This window comes from Plectropomus leopardus, chromosome 16 (genome assembly GCF_026936395.1).
Source record: "Plectropomus leopardus strain MGB_pleo_1.0 chromosome 16, ASM2693639v1, whole genome shotgun sequence".
NCBI lineage: Eukaryota > Metazoa > Chordata > Actinopteri > Perciformes > Serranidae > Plectropomus > Plectropomus leopardus.
In genome coordinates this window covers 21,359,436-21,377,544 of record NC_142191.1, presented here as the reverse complement: position 1 = coordinate 21,377,544, position 18,109 = coordinate 21,359,436, and the positions used below count along the sequence as shown (strand labels likewise).

The following is an 18,109-nucleotide window of genomic DNA, read 5'->3' as shown; positions in this document are numbered from 1 at the left end:
GTTCAGAGGTCTGTGATGTTCTGCTTTGCATAGCTGCCAGTTTTGTCCTTGCATGTTTGTCCAGCTTTATGTCTTTCTGTTCAGAGGGCTTTAAAGATTCTGCAGCCTGCCATCCTGGAGGAGTTCCTCGGTGCTGTGGAGGGTTTTGGGGCCTTTTGCACTGGGCCCCAGCTCCAGGACTTGATGCTCCTCTCAAACTCAGTCAGAAAGCAGTGGGAGGTACGATGGGAACTGTACGCAGGAGACTCACACTAACTAGAGAGAGAAATTGTGTTAAGCCTCTGACACAACTCTCAGCAAGAAAGTAAATAGTGTATTTTTGCAACATGTCAAACTATTTTTTGAAACAATGACATAATAAATAATATCCAATTAGGTTTCATTTAACTGCTTTGCTTACAATATTGTAATTTTTAGAATATGTAAGCAAATTCAAGAAATAAGTAATTAAACAACCACTGAATACTTAACATTTAAATGTAAACTGAATTCATGACATTGTAAAATTTTACTTCAAAAAACATGTATCTGAATTTATTTGTTTTGAATTCACCTCTTTGAATCTCTTTCAAAAATGAAATGCCTTGATTTGCAATTTCAAAAACTGTGTTTACAAATTCAGATCCAAAAATTCAAGTTTCAGAATATCAACAACAAGAAGAAAAATATTCAATTCAGATTGATTTTTGGTTAAATTCTGACATAAAAACATAAAGTTGAAAAAAAGCAACAGCCAGACCACCCTGGACGGGGTAAGCAACTGAGCCTGAACGCAATCGAACCAACTTTGTCCTATCAGAGCACAGCCTGTCAGTAATTTGATCCTAGAAAAAAGCAAGTCCAACATTTATACCCAAAGATGTAGAGCCTGTTTAGACCTGATATTAACATGCGTTTTGGTTATCCAAAAACCCAAGGGACCAGCCAAGACACATCGCTGTTCACACTTGTGCCTATCAAGCATCTCCAGCTGACTACTAGCTTTCAGCTGCAGCATGCTCACTAGTCACGTTAGCTTATGTGTCAGATGTTGCTGTCAGCAGAATTAAAAACGTCTCTTTCCACTGGGCAAAAAAAATAGATGGTCACGCGACACTTCATCCAGCTGATGAACTGCATATTCAAATTCAGCTTTTGAAACTGAAAATCAAGAAATTTCATATTTTGATTTCTAAGAGTTGAATTTAGAAAAAATACATTCAGATAAATTGTATCAAAGTAGACTATTTCAATGCTATGAATTCAGTGGTGTTAAATATCAATATTAAGTATTCAGTGGCTGTTGCTTTTTTTTAAAATACATATCGCTCACATTTACTTCCGTAAGTATGCCACCATTAACACTATAACAAATATACATTACTGAAGAACTCAATGAATTCAGCATTTTACTTGTTAATTTTAGCCCCTAACAGCTATGATATATCCTGATAACTTGTCAACACTTACATTTTTTCATTTTCATTAAATGTCATTATCTGCTTGTCTGTGTCACACTCAGGATGTACGCAGAGAAATGTGCACCTTTGTTCCCATCTTATGGTCTAAGATCAGAGAGGGAAAGCAGTCATTTTCTGCTGTGCAATGTGAAACGCAAACTAACGCTCTGCACGAAGCCACTGACCAAACTGACCCTGACTTTTTGCTGCAGCAACAGGTATTCGTCATAACTCTGTAACATGGCATTAACATCTGACTGTGCTGTTTGGCAAACTGGCAAAAGATCAGAAAGATACTTGATTTCAGTTTCTCAGAAGTTGACATTCCTCCCAGGTCGTCGTGGATGGAGCTGAATCTGTTGAGGTTGAATCGCTCCAGGAGCTGTGTGAAACACTGAGGCCAAGACAGTCCTCGTGCCTGGCAACAGACCAACTGAGGGAGTCAGATGAAGCACAGGAAACACAAGCCAGTGACACAGTGCTGCCATCTGACTGGTAAGATGTTACTAAATAAATGCTGCATCATAAGCTGCAATATACTAGACATGACAGCATTTAAGAAGGAAATAACAAGATCAACATCTCTTAGATGTACTTTCATGCATGTCTGCTCCGAATCCAAGGTCGTTCATGTCATTCCTCAGCCTGGTACGGTCTCAACTGGGTTTGCTTTATGACTGAATTTGAGATGTGTCCAGGGCTATTTTTTAGAAATTAAAAGTATTGAAGTCTGTGGTGTTAAGAGAAAAAAACCCTGATAAGTATTTATTTTGCACAGTACTCAAATTTATCAATGTACCACGATTCTCTGGAAAATGGCAAGTCAAAAGAATAACTTTAGTCAACCTGAGGAAAATTACAGCATGGATGTTTTGTTAATAAGAAATTCTTTTAAGAGATCATTTTATAAATCTTTCTCCACTCGAGGAGATCGTGGGTAGAGAAGATCATATTTTACCTGATGCCATGTGGTACCTCAAGTTTTTTTTACACTATTTTAATGACCATCTTTCACATTTTAAGGTCAGTAAGCAAAAAACAAATGTAAAACAAAAAAGTGAATAATTATGAGGTCATGGGATGAACAGTAAATGCGGGCAAATTTGAATATTATATAAAATAAAATGTCGTAGAGTAGGTCAGGTGTTCTACAGGTTGTAGGTGTTTAGCAATACTGACAAAGATGTCACCTCAAGTTGAGTGCTTGATTTTCCCCAAATAGGTGCTTGTATTCATTGAAAAGTCCTTGGATGTGCTCTTATGAAGTCTGTCCTTAAGTGCTTTAAGTATTTGGTGCATGTAAACATACATTTCAGCTCATATTTCAAATATAAGTTCAAGTTAAATTATCAAAAAATAAAAGAATTCAGACACAAAACTTTCATGGGTATTTCTGCTATTTTATATTCATCTATTGGTAGGTAGCACATTAAACATTTTCTGTAGTGTCTATAAACTGTGAATCAAATTTAAGTTGAACTGCATTTTTTAATTTTAGCAGACAGCTTACTTATTAACGATTGCCACCCTGTAATCCTTCCAGTCTATTAATCTTAATGAGATCCCTGTAGTGACTGAGTGGTTGTAACTGACTGTCCCCGACCTCCCTCTGATAAACCCTTTTTAAACCAGCAGGGGACGGCAGCTCTATGGAAGCACCCCACTGAGAGCGACTGGCGTGTCGGGCGACACACAGCAGAGCAACAATCTCCCACAGGAACAAAGCGTGGACAGCCAACAACACATCTCACCTGTGTGTTGTGCTGGGTCAGTTCAGCTTTGTGCTGATATCCTTCAGCTGCAAGCTCGGGACGTCCCAACACAAAGTGAGGGTGACCTGACACAACATAGTGGCTGCGGGTCGGGGAAGAAACTAAAGCCGTCGCTTCGAGCCAAAGAGCAGCATCTGAAAGCACGTCTACTGAACATCACAGAGAGCAACCAGCAAACTCAGGCTCATGTACAGGTAGGAGGGGTGCACATGAGTGCTTTCATAAATGTTTTTCTCTATTTTTTCAGTCTCGTGAGCTCCCAGAAATAGGTATTGCATTTTGAAAGTTTTAAGACCTTAAATTTTGTTTTAAAATTCTACTAATAAGCAATGTAACATAATAGCTTCTCTATAGTGTGTGGTCAGCATGGAAGTTGTTTTAGTTGCCTTTCCTTTAGCACACAGTCACTGTGATTTAGAAGAAGTTTAGATTTCATTTCAGTTTTGGATTGTATTTCACAGCTTCTGGTTTCCTATGCGAATAACATTGTCCACACATGTCCACACTCAATAGTAGATCATAATTCAAGCCAGTCAGGCAGTTAGAATCTTCTCTAATAAGAAAATAACGTCAATGCTTTAAATCAAATAAAATAGGGTCATATTAATAAGCAATGAAGCTTAAACAGTCAGTGACAGTATGTTTCGACATCAAAAATAAAATTTGGCATTGAAAAAGGAAAAATTGGCATTGAAAAAATTCCATCAAACAATGCTAATGAAGACTATCATTCAGGTCATGGTAATTTTAAGTGGTATATCTGAGACAACTGGACCTACTTGAGTTTCTTAAGATGTTTCACATCTCATCCAGCACCAACTGGAAGTGGAACTGGAAGTTGTTCAGTTCTTGACTGAAGAAGCTACTCAGATGAGAGAAACTCAAGCAAGTCCACTTGCCTATGATACAGCACCTAGAATCCACCAAAAAATAAAAACACAGGCGTTAAAAATTATTACATTAATGTTATTATTAATTTTTATATTTTTTTATTTATTTATTCATTTATTTATTTTCATTCTGCAGTCTGCTCTGTCCTCCAGGAGAATGAGGTTCTTTCCTCAGTATGCAGATTATATGTGATTTATGTTGTCCTTGCCCCTCCCCTCAAACTCCTCCACTGCATGCCAAAACAGTGACAGAAAGTTGAAACTAAAAAAAGATTGGAAAAAAGCTGCCAGACACTGGAAAAAGAGTGACATGAAGAATAAAATAAGGAAATTGTCATTGGAAATCACATCAGAGTGCAAAACAATATCAGTAAAATAAAATAATTTTAATGCCTAATGATTTTTTTAGTGCCATTGTTTCCTTTTTCAATGACAAATTGTATTTTTGATGCCCAAATATACTTTCACTGTTCTTGCTCCACAATAACCCTGATGCAGTCTTTTCATTTTCATGTTTCTGCACATTGCCTTGTTCAGGATGCTGACACAAAAAAGGGGGAAATTTAAAGTTATTGATTACTACTTACCACATTGTTCTTTGATTCCTGCAGGTAGGAATTAAAGAATAAAAGCGAAAACTTGCTAAAATAAATGGTAACACAAACCGAATGTGACTGGAGGTATAATGCTAATGATATTAGACTCTGTATGTAGCATACCTTAATTACCCTAAATAATCTGATTTACTCTATACGTTACATTTAAAAGTGTCCTTTCCCTGAGTGTCCCTGGTTAGAAAAAAAACTCTGCAGTTTGATTGGCTGTGACTGACCTGTACAAGACACAGCACCAGCTGCAGGGCACTAATCCTCAGTAATTGGATAGGATCGCCGTTCCATCTCTTCCTCCTTTTCTCAGTGGACTGTTACTATCTTCCAGGCGGTTGTCAGGGTTGACAGTGTGGAGACCAAGCAGGAGGCAGAGTGGACCGTCATCCCGGAGACAGTCGCCCCACCACAGGAAGAACACTTCTCTGAACAGGAAGCACTGGATAGGTATGTGTTTGTATATTAATTCTTCCTTTTTTGTTGTTTGAAGAGCTGTCAATTTAGAAAAAAAGTGTTATTCCCATGAGTCACTTTGACACAAAAACATGGGAAAATAATTACTTTTAATGGTTTGTTAATGTATGCATGGTTCTATGAAAGTGTATGATATATGGGGTGTATATTTAGTTGTTAACTGTGAGCATGAATGTTGATAAACTCCGACTTAACTCAAACTCATAGAGTCCAGGTTCTCTTTTAAAGACGTTCTGCTTCAGCAGCATGCTTTGGAAGGGACTGTTTTATTATTCATTTAAACAAATTAAGCATGAATTTTATCGCCTGTTTCAACTGTTTTATATCTCTGCCATGTACATTGTTTACAAAACAGTGAAATAAGCATAAAAGTCACGAGTAAAATGAACTTGATGTCACAGATTTTGCAGCAGGCTGTGATCCCATGCAGCCTGCCAGTCTCAGACAACATTACATTGAAACAACATGTAAATCTTTCACTTTCAGGTACAGAAAGTCCCGCTTGGCATTTCACTCTCAACTCCAGAAGAATAAACAACATCTGGACGAGTTTATCCTGGACCCTGTCACCATCTCCACCCTGGAGATCCATAGGAAGCAACTACAGGCAAGTTGAAGCAACACTTCACATACACATTCAGAAATTGTTTGAGAAAAATCCATCTTCAAATCATGCTCCTAAAGCAGACTGATCTTGTGCTTCACTGCATCCTTTACAAAATAAAACAAAGCTATTATTTAGCAGCCTTATCCTTGCAAAGTCAAACATCACAAATGATCAAATTTCACTGACTGACTGCATGTCACATGTTAACAGACTTTAAAACAGGAGGCAGAGGCACTGTGGTTTAAGTTTGAGCTCCAGCATGCCCAGCTTTCTCAATTCTGCCATCTGATGAGCAGTGAAGATAATGGTGAAGTGGAAACAGACTGGGAGCAGCTGACTCAGCAGTGGAGAGGCCAACAAATGTGCCTACAGAACAGGTACAGTGCAACTTAATTTATAAAAACAATATTGCAGACATAAGCACATTTGTAACACTTATTCCTGTCGGTGATCTTTCAAATCAGTAAACCAATCAGGCATATTGCATTGTACAAAGTGTTCTTTTGGAAAAATATTACTGCAGAATATAATTTCTCAAGCACTGTAAATGTGATGTAAATTGAGGATCAAACTGTATTCTTGACCATAAAATGTTATACTTTATGTCATTCGGGAACTGTCAGTCACTGTCATCACTTTCATCAGCAGAGTTAGTTTGCCCAGTTGTCATGGACATGTAGATATTAAAATTTCTGTTTTGAAGAATGGAAAGAGGGGTTTAACTTATAACCATATCTTAGTACTATGCATAAGAAGAACTTATTAAAGGTATATTAGATGAGATTATCACTTAATGTTTCTGAACATGCATGTTTGCGAAAGTGAAAGTAAAAAGCTAACCCCAGGTTCACTCTTGTTTCACGTTTTGCTATATTTGTGTTTTTTTGGTGTCTCTTGTATGCCTGCTGCTCATGGTTTGGCACCTGGTAGCTAGATTTTTATAAAGCCTCCACCTCACCTAAGCACTATGGAGATATACACCCATAAAGGCACTGAACACAGAAAATAATAAAATACAGGCAGAGGGCCGAATCTCTGCAGAAAAATACAACACCATACATATCTTTACAGACTTCTGATTGCTTCTGTATGAGTCAACACAATGTTTTTTAAGGAAAATCATGCATAGTTTATCTTCAGTTATGTTGGTTTGTGTCAGGATGACATCCCTAGAGAATACTGTTGACCTGATGGAGTCTGCAGATGATCAGATGACACTGGTTATGGAAAAACTGGACTGCATCATCAGAGAGTCTGTAGACATCTCCTCCTTCACTTTGGCTGATCCCAGACTGGTATCTGATTTAAAGGTGCATTTATGCTTTTTACAAACAATTAACACTTAGATTCAGAGAGTGAAATATGCAAATGTTATTACTAATCCCTTCTTTGTTACCCAGGAGATGGATGTCAGACTGCGGTCTGAAATGAGAAAGCTATCAGAACGAGGCGCTGAAGTGAAAAGACAAGGCCCGGAAGCAACATCCCCTTCATGTGTCTGCCAGGCTCTTCACAACACTGTCCATCATCTTGAGCAGCTCAGACAGCGGCTGGAGAAGATTCAGTCTGCTGCACAGGCTCTGGATCACTTCCTGGCCTCAGTGAGGGAAATCAAGGCCGAGATCCCAACCCTGCTGGCATACCAGGACCCCAGCAGACAGCTAAATGAAAGAGACTGGGAGCAGGAGAGACACTGTTGGCAGGCAGCAATGCAGCAGAGGTTGCAGACTGCTGCGGAGCAGTCTGATGGCGTTGACAGCACTTTAAAGGCAGTGGGCATGACTCTGACCATGGAGGGTACAGCAGTCACATGCCAGGATGTGGTGACATCATTGTTACAGCAAGCTGTGGACATGGAAGGAGAGATGGCGAGAGCCGGAAAGAGGGACAGAAAAGATTTGGATCCTATGGAGATACATCAGACAAAGCCTGGCGATGATTCACCACAGCGGAGGGGAGCACAGGAGCCGGAGCATCCCACTCCAAGTAGGATGGAAGATAAGTCAGAGTTTGAGGCCAAAAGGAGTAAGCTGGAAGAAGATACAAAGACACAAAAGGAGGAAGAGCACAAGGAAACATGGAAACCTGAAGGAGATGTCTCAAAAGCCAAGGACCAGAGCAGAAGAAGAAGCAGCCAAGTGAAGAAAGAGGGAGAAGAGACGGAGAGCTTGGTCCAGAGGAGAGCTGCCTTGTTAGGGGCTCTGAGGGAGATAAGAGGAGCAGCTGAACAGCTGATGTTACAGGAGCCCACCCTCCCTGCTCTGCAGCACAGGTACAACACTGTTCTGGGTCCAAAAAACAAAATGTTAACCCTTTGAATCATGATTTCTCCCTTAAACCCCCCAGACGCAGCTTTAAAGTTAAGTAATACATATATATATTATTTGAATTATGGCTCATACATACAACAAATACAGTATATTTCTGTGTCTGCTTGTTGCAGCACTTCATTGCAGCTATGTGATGAAAGACCCAGTGAAATGAAAAAACAACAACATTTTACCAGTTTTAATCCGGTGTCACTTTGTTAATTGTTCATTTATCTCTTGTTATATGCCTGCCAAATATATGTCAAAAATCAGTATCAGGGTATATTTACATCAAAATCCCTGTCTTTTCTCTTTCCTTGAAACAGTTTTAAATGCTTTACGACTCATCCTGCATTTAGGGGCTTTTACAAAAGTTAATCAAATCATATAGGACTTTGGAGGACTAGCCAGCCACACCTTTCATAAAATACCACAGTTCACAGTGTGTGGGTCATGGAGCTAACAGAACAAAATCGATCTATTTCATTCATCTCTCCCTTGTCCTCCTCCTGAACTGACGGTGTACAAGGTGTTTGTGGAGTCAACAGTTTGAGCTTAAGCTGCGTTTAAACTCTGAGCACACCCGGTTTAGTGGTTTAATCAAATGTGTAGGATTTGATTTGAATCCTATGTGTAACTTTACACCGATCAAATATTCTGTTTCACTGGGAAATTTGTCACAAGTACACAAGCTAAATATCATGCACCCAGAAACAGCACTAGGCTTTGCAGCTGATGGATGCAAAAGTTTTAGGTAATTTTATATTCAGAAATAAATTCCATGGGGTGTCTGGTGGCTCAGTGGATAAAGCAGCGCCCCATATACAGAGGTTGTATCCCCACCGTAGCGGCCGCGGGGTCGACTTCGGCCTCGGCCTTTTGCTGCATGTCACCCCCCCTTGCTCACACTGTCCTGTCATATAAAGGCAATAAAACCCAGAAAACCCCAGTCAAAATGGAAATATTTAATTTGTATTACATGTCATTTCATTGTGCTAGCATACAATGATAAATCATTGTGTTTTATCTCCTGCAGGACACGTGCATTGAAGGAGCTGGAAAGTCGTCTTGCTGGCCACCTGGCTGAGCTGCAGCACCTGCAGGATGCATCAAGACTCCCTGGTGTGAGTCAGACCAGAGAGGTGGAGGAGGTCTGGAAAGAGGCCAGAAAAGCTGTAACTGAAAGGTAAGAAGAGCAGATTCAGTCGGTTGTGATATACAACTATGTCAAGTTGAACAGTAGTACTTTGCTGAGTTTGGCGTATGTGTGTGTTGTGTGATGGATCACACACAGGCTGGAGCAGTGTTTTGCCCTGACAAAGCTGCTGAAGCGGTTTCAGGGCATTCGTGGGGAGCTGAGTGGGACACTGCAGAGGGCAGAAAGCTCCATCAGTGAGCAAGCCTCCTACTTGGGGAAAGACAACCTGCAGAGACTGTATGCTGAGGTACCACATTATTTAACCCTTTGAATCTTGAAGTGACATCACTTTTCTTTTGCTGCTTTCACATGCCTTTCACAAGTATTTAACCCTCGGAACCTTGGGCAAATTGGTGCGATTTATTTTCAAAAACGTGAAAAAAAGCAATAAGCAACTTGGCAAATAAATGTTCCCCAAATTGCAAGAAATTAGTTGATTTAGAAAATTATATTTAAAAAGCTAGGGAAAAAATGTAGGGGAAAAAAATGTAGGGGAAAAATAGGGTAAAACTATATTTAAATCATAATTTAATATTCAAAATTGTTTTACAGAATTATTATACATTTTTAAGCACTTTTGCCAGTCATTTAGTCAGTCATTTAGTCAGTCATTTACCTGTTTTGTTTTGTTTCTTGTCTATTTTTTTTAATTAATTAATTAATTAATGTCTTGCTATTCTTAGGTTATTTCTCCTTTCATTGCCCATTGCTCTTTCCGTGTTTTTACAGAAATCAAGTGAATTTGCTCAGGTTTCAACTGGTTAATTAATATGATTTAGGCAGACATCTGTTTTGTAAGTTTGGGCCCTTTGACATCTTGCTAGTGAAGTACAGTCAGTGTAGACCAAATCATTTGTTTGCCCCTGGATACAATTACAGTTTGCTTTAGTGTGTTTTATATGTATTGCATGTGTTGTGTGTGTGTGTGTGTGTGTATGTGTGTGTGTGTGTGTGTGTGTGTGTGTGTGTGTATGTGTGTGTGTGTGTGTGTGTGTGGTTTCTCAGGTGCAGCAAACAAAGGCGGAGCTGGACGGCCTTGGGGACAGCATAGAGGAGGTCCGCACTGTCTGCAGACAGCTTCACACACATCTGCGTCAGATCCCAGAATGCACCATCGTCTCATTTGAGGACGAAGCAGATGCTCTCATGGACCACTGGCTAGATGTAAGTTCAGTCACTTGAATGTTTCAATTCACCATTTTTGGCGAAACATTTGCATTTACTGTTTACTGTGTCTGTAGGCTTTTCTTTTTTTTAAATTTATCAAAATATTTGTTTTTACAATGAGCCAGTACCAGTTTCTACTGTTTCTTTTTGTGTTAGATTTTGCACGTCTTTTATTGTAGATTTTTTATTTTTTATCAGTAAGTTTTTTTTGTGCTATTTCTTTGTAAAATTTCTCACATATTGCTATCCTTGGTCTGCTGTTTAAATGTGGCCATAGAGTACTCTATTCTAGAGAGCTCTATTTCTGGTTTTCTTGCAGATTATGGTGTTAAGATCGTATTACTTATGTATTTTTTTGTACTTTTTTGTACTTTTTTGTTTTTTTTTGTTTTAAAGGAAGATTAACTCCACAAAAAGTATCTCCTCTTTTGTTTTATGTGTTGCTAATCCCATATGTACACTAAAGCATCATACAGTGGACCAGTATCATTGCAAATATCAATTTTTTAAGGTCTTATGTTGTGTAGTGTGTTTGTAATTAAAGTGTTACAGTAGCATTCATTGCAACTTAAATCTTTGCAGGTATCAGAAAGGACAGATTCCCACCTTGAAAACCTGCACGTTGGCCTGACTTTGTGGGATGGAGTCCTTCTGCTGGGAGCAGAAGTGGAGAGCTGGATAGCCAATAAACTAGCAGTATTTGCTCAGTCTCCATCCTTTCAGACAGAGAACGACATCACAGCCTTACAGGTAAACCTGTCTTCTTGTGTTATTTTGCTGTTATTTTGTAGTATACAGGTTTGGACCTCTCTGGGCCTAATTTCATAGTTGCCTTTAAACACCTATCATCTCCCTCTGTCTCCAGAATGAAATTACGGGCCAAGAGGAGAATATTGAGCATTTCCACCGAAGAGCCACTGAGATTCAGGGGCTGCTTCAAAGCACTGAGCTCCCTCTGGAGCTGCAGGTACAGCATGCAGCTTTTGTGTTTGGGATTTGGGAAGGTTCAGGTTTAAATGTTGCTGCAAGGATGGACAGATACAGTTGATCTGATGGAGTTACAACATGTCTCCTTGATTATTTTTTATGTCTAGGTTGTGGAGACCCAGATGAGGAAGAAGATAGAACAGCTGAAGGAGCTTGTTTCTGAAGCTGAGGATGTTTACAGGCAGATGGTGGCTGCTAAGGGACAAATAACTGCTAGGATGGCTGAATGCTTCAGCTCCCTCCAAGGGATTCAGGACTCCCTCCTCACTCTCAGTGGTTCAGATGTTACAACAGTGCTTGCAAAACTTAAGGTAAGTGCTTCAATGAGACAGATTTTTATGTATAAATACATTTAAAATACATTCAGATTAATCCTTTAAAGCCTGAGTCACAAGAAAATCACAGGCCAAACAATGTAGAGCAAATGTTATATCTAAATAAAAATCTTTGCACACTTCTCTGAATATTATTTTTTTATCCATGTATATGTATATTACAATTATTGTGAAGTGCAATAACAACTAGTGAGAATCATAATATTTCTAATAGCTCAGGCCATTTATACATACAAAGAATTTGACTTGACAACCTAAATTCATTCTCAGTTAATGAATGAAACTAATTGTAGCATAGGACCACCATCATTAGGTCATATAATAATGCTATGAAATAGTCACCATATCCTAAAAGAACTAAACTGACAGTTTGATTGTATTTGCATAACACCTATTGAGGTAGCCTTTTGTGCCATGGAAAAGGGAGCTTTCAGCACAAACAGTAAGTAATGATTGCAATGCCAGCTTCTGTCACTAGGTGCTAATGTTGAGCAAACTGGTTTTAAAATGTTTAAAAACAATGGTTTTAAAATGTATTAAAACATTTTAAAGTTTTGAATTTGCCATCTCTAAGCATCAACCAGAATACAAACGCTGCTTTATTTAAAGACAGTGATCTTGCATAACCCAGCGTGGTGTTTAAGGCATCTTTTGCCCATGAATGTATTATTTTGCCACATTTTGCAAGCCGGAGCAGCCCTGGCATTGACTTGGACCCTACCACAACATAGGGGAGAATATTCCAATACTGACCTTTAAACTGCCAAAAAACAATATACAACAACAGCTACATTCCCATGGCAAAAAACCCCCCTCAAATTACCTGTAACTGTTGCGCGCATTAAATAGAAAAAAATCACCAAAATATCTATTTAAAAATTTAAAAATAAGGCACCCCTCCGTACATTAACCATTGGTTGCTCCTGGAACCTTTAAATTTGTGTTGGAGCAATAAACTGGGGATTTGGATTCACGGCGTTTTTCCATTAGTAGGAGTCGTAGGGCGTGTGTTCAGGTGCAATTGTACGGTTTTGAGGGAGTTTTAGATTTGTTATTGTATAAGGCGTTTACGCATTTTGGACTCGAGAGCTGTGACTGGTTTCGGACGTCTGTGTGTGTTTGATTTATGAGTTTGAGTAGCGGACTTTGAAACTGTCGGTAAGCTAGGCTACTATGTTTTTGGCAGGGAGTCAAAGTCAGGTGGGGAAGAGTAGCCGAAAAAATACCGGAAAACTCAGACAAGAGATAGGTCTGCCAATGGGAGTGCGAGTGAAGATTTTTAAGACATGATGAAAGTGCCAACACTTGATGAGGAAGGTGATTTTAAGTTCGTTGCTAAGTTTAAAGACGAGTGACAAGGGCTTAAACCCCCTCAAGTTGTCGGATGAGCTAAAAAAATGGGAAATGTCCTGAATGTAAAAATGTTGCTAAATCCGTACTACCCCAATCCTGGCTTTACTTGTATGGATGGGGGAGAAACCATTGTCACTTAGACGAGAAAAGCTTGCATTGCAGAAATCTGTGAAACTTAGGGGACGTTCAGCAAAAGCAGGGCTGAATGATGCTTGGAGGTGGAGAGCCAAGAAAAGGAAGAAAGAGTATTTCATTCTACAAAAATCATGGGAAGTAAAGTCACTGAAATGAGTTTTCAAACCTTTATGTGGTCTTTAGTGGTGGAATATTGTGTCATTTCTAAGTCCATACTTGTGTTGGAGGAGCATGCCTGCTGCTCGGGACATGGTATGTATCTCGCATAAGTATTTCTGTTTGTTTGGATGAGATTTCTACACTGAAATAAGCTTTATTTGGGCCACTGAAGTGAACACACTGAATTGTAGATTAGAGTTTATTAATGTCACTATATGTCAAATTTAAAAATCTGTATGCTCCCACAGTGGTGGCATTAGAAAAACTGGGAGAAAGTGATGCACATTGGACACTGAAACAAACTGGCTGAAAGCAACACGGATTGCATCAATATTCAAAAGATTTTTTTTTCATCTTTGTTTAAACAGTTTTTTGTGTTACCGTGTATTTATTCTGAAATATGTACTACACTTTGTGATTTTACAGTTTAAATAAACGTATTATACTATCAAAATGATATGAAGCTCTAATCAGGTGAAAGTCAACACACATTACTTCTAAAGACTCGTGTTGAAGCTAGTGTTTGAGTTAAATGTTTCAGTAGACATTGACAGCTGGTGCTTTAAAATGCTCATCACTAACAGTAGCTTATTTTACTCTACAGAATCTATTGTTTGAGCTCCAGATGCAGGATGAGCAGGCAGAGAGTCTGCGGGAGGATCTGCAGGTTATGGCCTCTATAGCGAGTCCAATCAGTCTGCAGAGTCTGTCTGCAAAGGAGCTTCAGCTGCAGGATAAAGTCAGACACGCCCACCAGCTCTTCTCTGAGGTGGAAAAACAGACTCACAGGAATATCCAAGCTCTCGACGGGTAACATCTTTCTCTTTTAATTCAACTGTCACATAATGCTTGATTCCTTGTAGCCAGCACATATTCAACCTGACATGCAACATTTATACACTATAATAAGGGCATCTGAGAGCTGCTGGGCAGGTATTTCTGGAGCTTGGCCAGATGCTTTTATGTTTCTTTGTCTAATAGCTGCTCAATAACTTAACTGTGTCAAAAGTTGTCATCTGAGAATCTGCATAAGGAAACAAAGCAGATAAATATGACTCCACCAGGCTAAACATAGTAGCTTATGACTCAGGAAGTGTACAAGCCGTGTAAGGAGGACAAATAGTGTTCAGTTAAACATCCTCCTTTGTGCAACCAAATGTGTGGGTGAATCTGTGGTCTGGTTTTGAGGTATTTGTCAGTTTTCAGGAAAGACAACAATATGTTAGACATTACTAATAAGTAACATTTTAAGAGTTTCCAGAAAACATCAACTATTGCTGGGCTGGGCTTTTAGATTCATAATTCTACATACAGTAGGGGAAATAGGTATTCAACACGTCACATGACTTTTTTATGGATTGAAATGCTACAACTTTTTATCTGCATAGTTTTATTTTGTCAGTATCAATGTCTGGTCTAATTTTCATGTGAATAGCTGCATTGGAAAAATGTTTAATGAAAAAATTCTGATGTGTTAAATCTCTATCCCCCCACTGTATATCTATAGCTTAGCTAGAGTTAAAGGCTGACTACTGGAGGTCCAAGCCACAAAGGAATAGGATACATGAGGCGGTTGTGTCGAAAAAAAAATACAGAATATCACCAGACTTATCCTTGAAACCCTGTAACAGACAGTATGTTCTGAGTAGATTGTTTCTGGGATTTATACAGTTTTAACTCTGGAGATAAAATGTGTTTAACTTGTTTTCTGCAGTCTGTCTGTCTTTCATTCATCCAGCAGAGCCATTCTCTCACTATGTCACTTTAATCCATAGTGTATTGTGCAACGCTGTGTGTGTGTGTGTGTATGTGTGTGTTTTGTAGGCTGCAAAAGGAGAGTGAACAATTGGAAGAATGGTTGCAAGGAATTGAGGAAAAAGCAGCCAAGGAGGAGGATGTTAGTTTCCTGCTCGAGGAAGCACTTCAACAAAGGTAAAGAGTTTTGTGATTCACACTGTAAAGCCTGATCCATCTTTGACAGAAAAAATAAATATATATACTGAATGTCCACTTGACACAATTTAATGTTTAATATTACATAGAATGCTCCAAAGACAAAAAAAATCTGATACTGATTCCAGTGTGATAAGGTTTTGAGTGCAAGCTTTTTCCAATAAATTTTTAACTTGAGTGGGGTTTACAGTGTAAGAAGCTTTCAAACTCGTGTGAATAAGCAAAATCTTCTACAAAGGTCTTAAGGTCAAGATTTTAAATTTATATATGTTATTTGGCAGTGTGCACTCTTCTATTCTGTCTAGTTTTATTAGTTCATAGTGGTCTGCAGTTGACATTCTTGCTTAATTATGCTAACAGTTTCCTAAGAATAGATGATGGTGTAGATGAAAATGTGTTCAGTTAGACCCAGAAGGTGGTAGAAAGTAGTATGTAAAATCTTTAATTGAGCTCATTTGAACAGCCTGCAGTAGTTCAGGTTCAGGTTGTATAGCCTGTTATTCTCCAGAGGCGACTGACTAATCCTTAACTACATGACTGTTTGATGTCATGCCAAAGGCTGGATAGTTATACATCAATGTATAATTAATGACACAACCTATCATTTATCCAACTTGTTATTTCTATCATTGGTGCAGAAACCAGCAAATTTTCAAAGGTCATTCAACTTCAATCTAATCATGTAACCCTGATTAAAACACACTGTTTGGAAAGATAATATCTGGACTTCAATGCTCCAAGTTTCCTGATAGAGAAACTCTCTCATTCTCAAACACAATGCTTTTATATGAAATTTTGTTAACTAATTGCATGTGAAGTTCTTATTTTGTTTTCTTTGCACCTTGAAAAAACTGCAGGTTGTGACAGGTTTCCTCTCTCTCTCTGATGTACTTATTTAACATGTCAGTCAATCCTAAGTAACCCTGTTCAAGCTCAGTTTTAGCCCCTTAATTGGGAATTGAAAGTGGGAATAAGTGAGCTCAACACTGCGTATATTATTCCTCTGCAGGGTGAGGACAGAGGCCCTCCATCAGCTTGTGTCCTCCTTACAAAAGAGTACACTTCAGCAGTGTGCTGCAGTGGAAAAGAGCAGCAAACTGTTGCAAAGATACCGCAAGCTTCAAACCAGCATACTGCATGACTCCGCGGAGGAGAGCGCTCTGAGAGGGGAGGCATTTCAGACTCTTTCACAGTCCACTCAGTCCTGGGTTGGAGATCTGAGACCAACTGTTGAGTTTCCACTTGGAGAAAATGGTATCCAGAGTCCTGTAGAGCAGAAACTTAACCAAGCTCAAGTAAGTACAAGTACATAACATTACCTACTCTGACTGAACTGCGCAGTTTCTCCACATATCCCCTTAACTCCTTTAAGCTGAATCCCGTGTGAGTCGAGGGCCTGTTTCATTCTGCAAGGAGGCAAAATTAATCAGAGTATTCACAAGTACTCTTTACTTTCTCTCTCGTAAGAAAGAAGCTGTTCTAGTACTGTGTACTGTCATAAAAGGGCGTGTACACACAGATCTGTTATTTGTTTTCACCTGTATTTGTCTCTGCTTGTTCTTCAATAAGGAGTGTCCATTTGTTGTTCAACATTTTTGAAGGCAGATTTCTATGCGTAGACAAAAAAAGACAAATCAGCAACACACTCTTCAGTCCCTGCAGTGACAAATCGCTGTGATCGCAGTGTGACTAATCTGTTAAAATATTTTTCAGGCTGTGGTAAGGGCAACAACAGAGGGGGAGGCAGGCCTTGAAGAGCTCGGAGTAGCTGAAAACTGTTGCAGCCACAGACTGTGTGATGGAGACAACTTGACTCCGGACACTCAGGAAACTAGTCAGAAAGCAGAGGAGCGGGACCTTCTTCAGTCAGTTCAGCCTTTTAACAGGTAAGTGAAGCTTGATAAAATCATGAGGCAGACATGTTTTACACCCCAATAGATTGTGCTGAAGTGAAGCTTCTGTTTACTATGCCTGTGTATTGGCAAAAATCTGGATATAAGATACGTATTGATAAAATATTGGGATATATTGAGTTAGTCCTCAGGTCTGAAAATGTCATAAATTCCATTTTATAAATATTAAGCCTTGAAAGTCACTCAGTTATATTCCATTTGAATTATTGAGGTCTTAATTTCAACATACCATTTATTGTTTTTTTTTTTGCAATCTTAGAAAAGGAACAAACATTCACCTATGTCAGTGTAATATAACAATGCTATCTAGCTGTCAGGGTTTTAAACATAACAAAAAATGCACCACTGCCACAAATATTTGCACGTGAGCTATTAATTTAAAATCGTTGCAGCGTATTTGAGAATCGATATATTATCAGAAAAAATAATATTACAATATTTTCGTACACCCCTGAGCTATGCTTTAACCACAAGGTTTTGTTGATTCCTCACCTACCCATTTACTAAGATTTACTTCCCTCCAGCTAACTTTCTTCCTTTCTACACTTTCCCAACTCAACCGCCAGCCCTGCTTTGCCTGAGAGACTGCTCCTGCATGTGTAGCAGCCTCTTCTTGCCTCTGAAATTCCTCTACACCCTGTTTTCTCCTGCCAACTGCTGGTGCTTTGTTCCATGTTCAGTAGGCTGTGGTATGCGGTCCAAACCCCCCACGCCCATGCTGTACCTGCCTAACAAAATCCCTGCCTCAGCCTGTAAAACGGCCTCCCTGGACGTTCTCTCTCTCCCTGCTGAGATGCCTGCCTCTGTGCT

General features: G+C 39.1%; 1 protein-coding gene across 2 annotated transcripts in view; it reads left to right on the top strand.

Moving 5' to 3' along the window:
• The window catches only part of syne2a (spectrin repeat containing, nuclear envelope 2a), a 113,415-nt gene that overhangs the window by 18,180 nt on the left and 77,126 nt on the right, over positions 1–18,109 (top strand). For both annotated transcript variants that reach the window (XM_088089049.1, XM_088089048.1), the window contains 19 exons: positions 85–219; positions 1,502–1,657; positions 1,774–1,934; positions 3,072–3,405; positions 5,041–5,156; positions 5,670–5,790; positions 6,001–6,167; positions 6,950–7,100; positions 7,191–8,062; positions 9,136–9,285; positions 9,394–9,544; positions 10,303–10,461; positions 11,047–11,214; positions 11,330–11,431; positions 11,559–11,762; positions 14,038–14,243; positions 15,258–15,365; positions 16,396–16,681; positions 17,100–17,272. In XM_088089049.1, the coding sequence (XP_087945175.1) occupies positions 85–219; positions 1,502–1,657; positions 1,774–1,934; positions 3,072–3,405; positions 5,041–5,156; positions 5,670–5,790; positions 6,001–6,167; positions 6,950–7,100; positions 7,191–8,062; positions 9,136–9,285; positions 9,394–9,544; positions 10,303–10,461; positions 11,047–11,214; positions 11,330–11,431; positions 11,559–11,762; positions 14,038–14,243; positions 15,258–15,365; positions 16,396–16,681; positions 17,100–17,272 (3,920 nt within the window). The remainder of the gene's footprint in view (positions 1–84; positions 220–1,501; positions 1,658–1,773; positions 1,935–3,071; positions 3,406–5,040; positions 5,157–5,669; positions 5,791–6,000; positions 6,168–6,949; positions 7,101–7,190; positions 8,063–9,135; positions 9,286–9,393; positions 9,545–10,302; positions 10,462–11,046; positions 11,215–11,329; positions 11,432–11,558; positions 11,763–14,037; positions 14,244–15,257; positions 15,366–16,395; positions 16,682–17,099; positions 17,273–18,109) is intronic.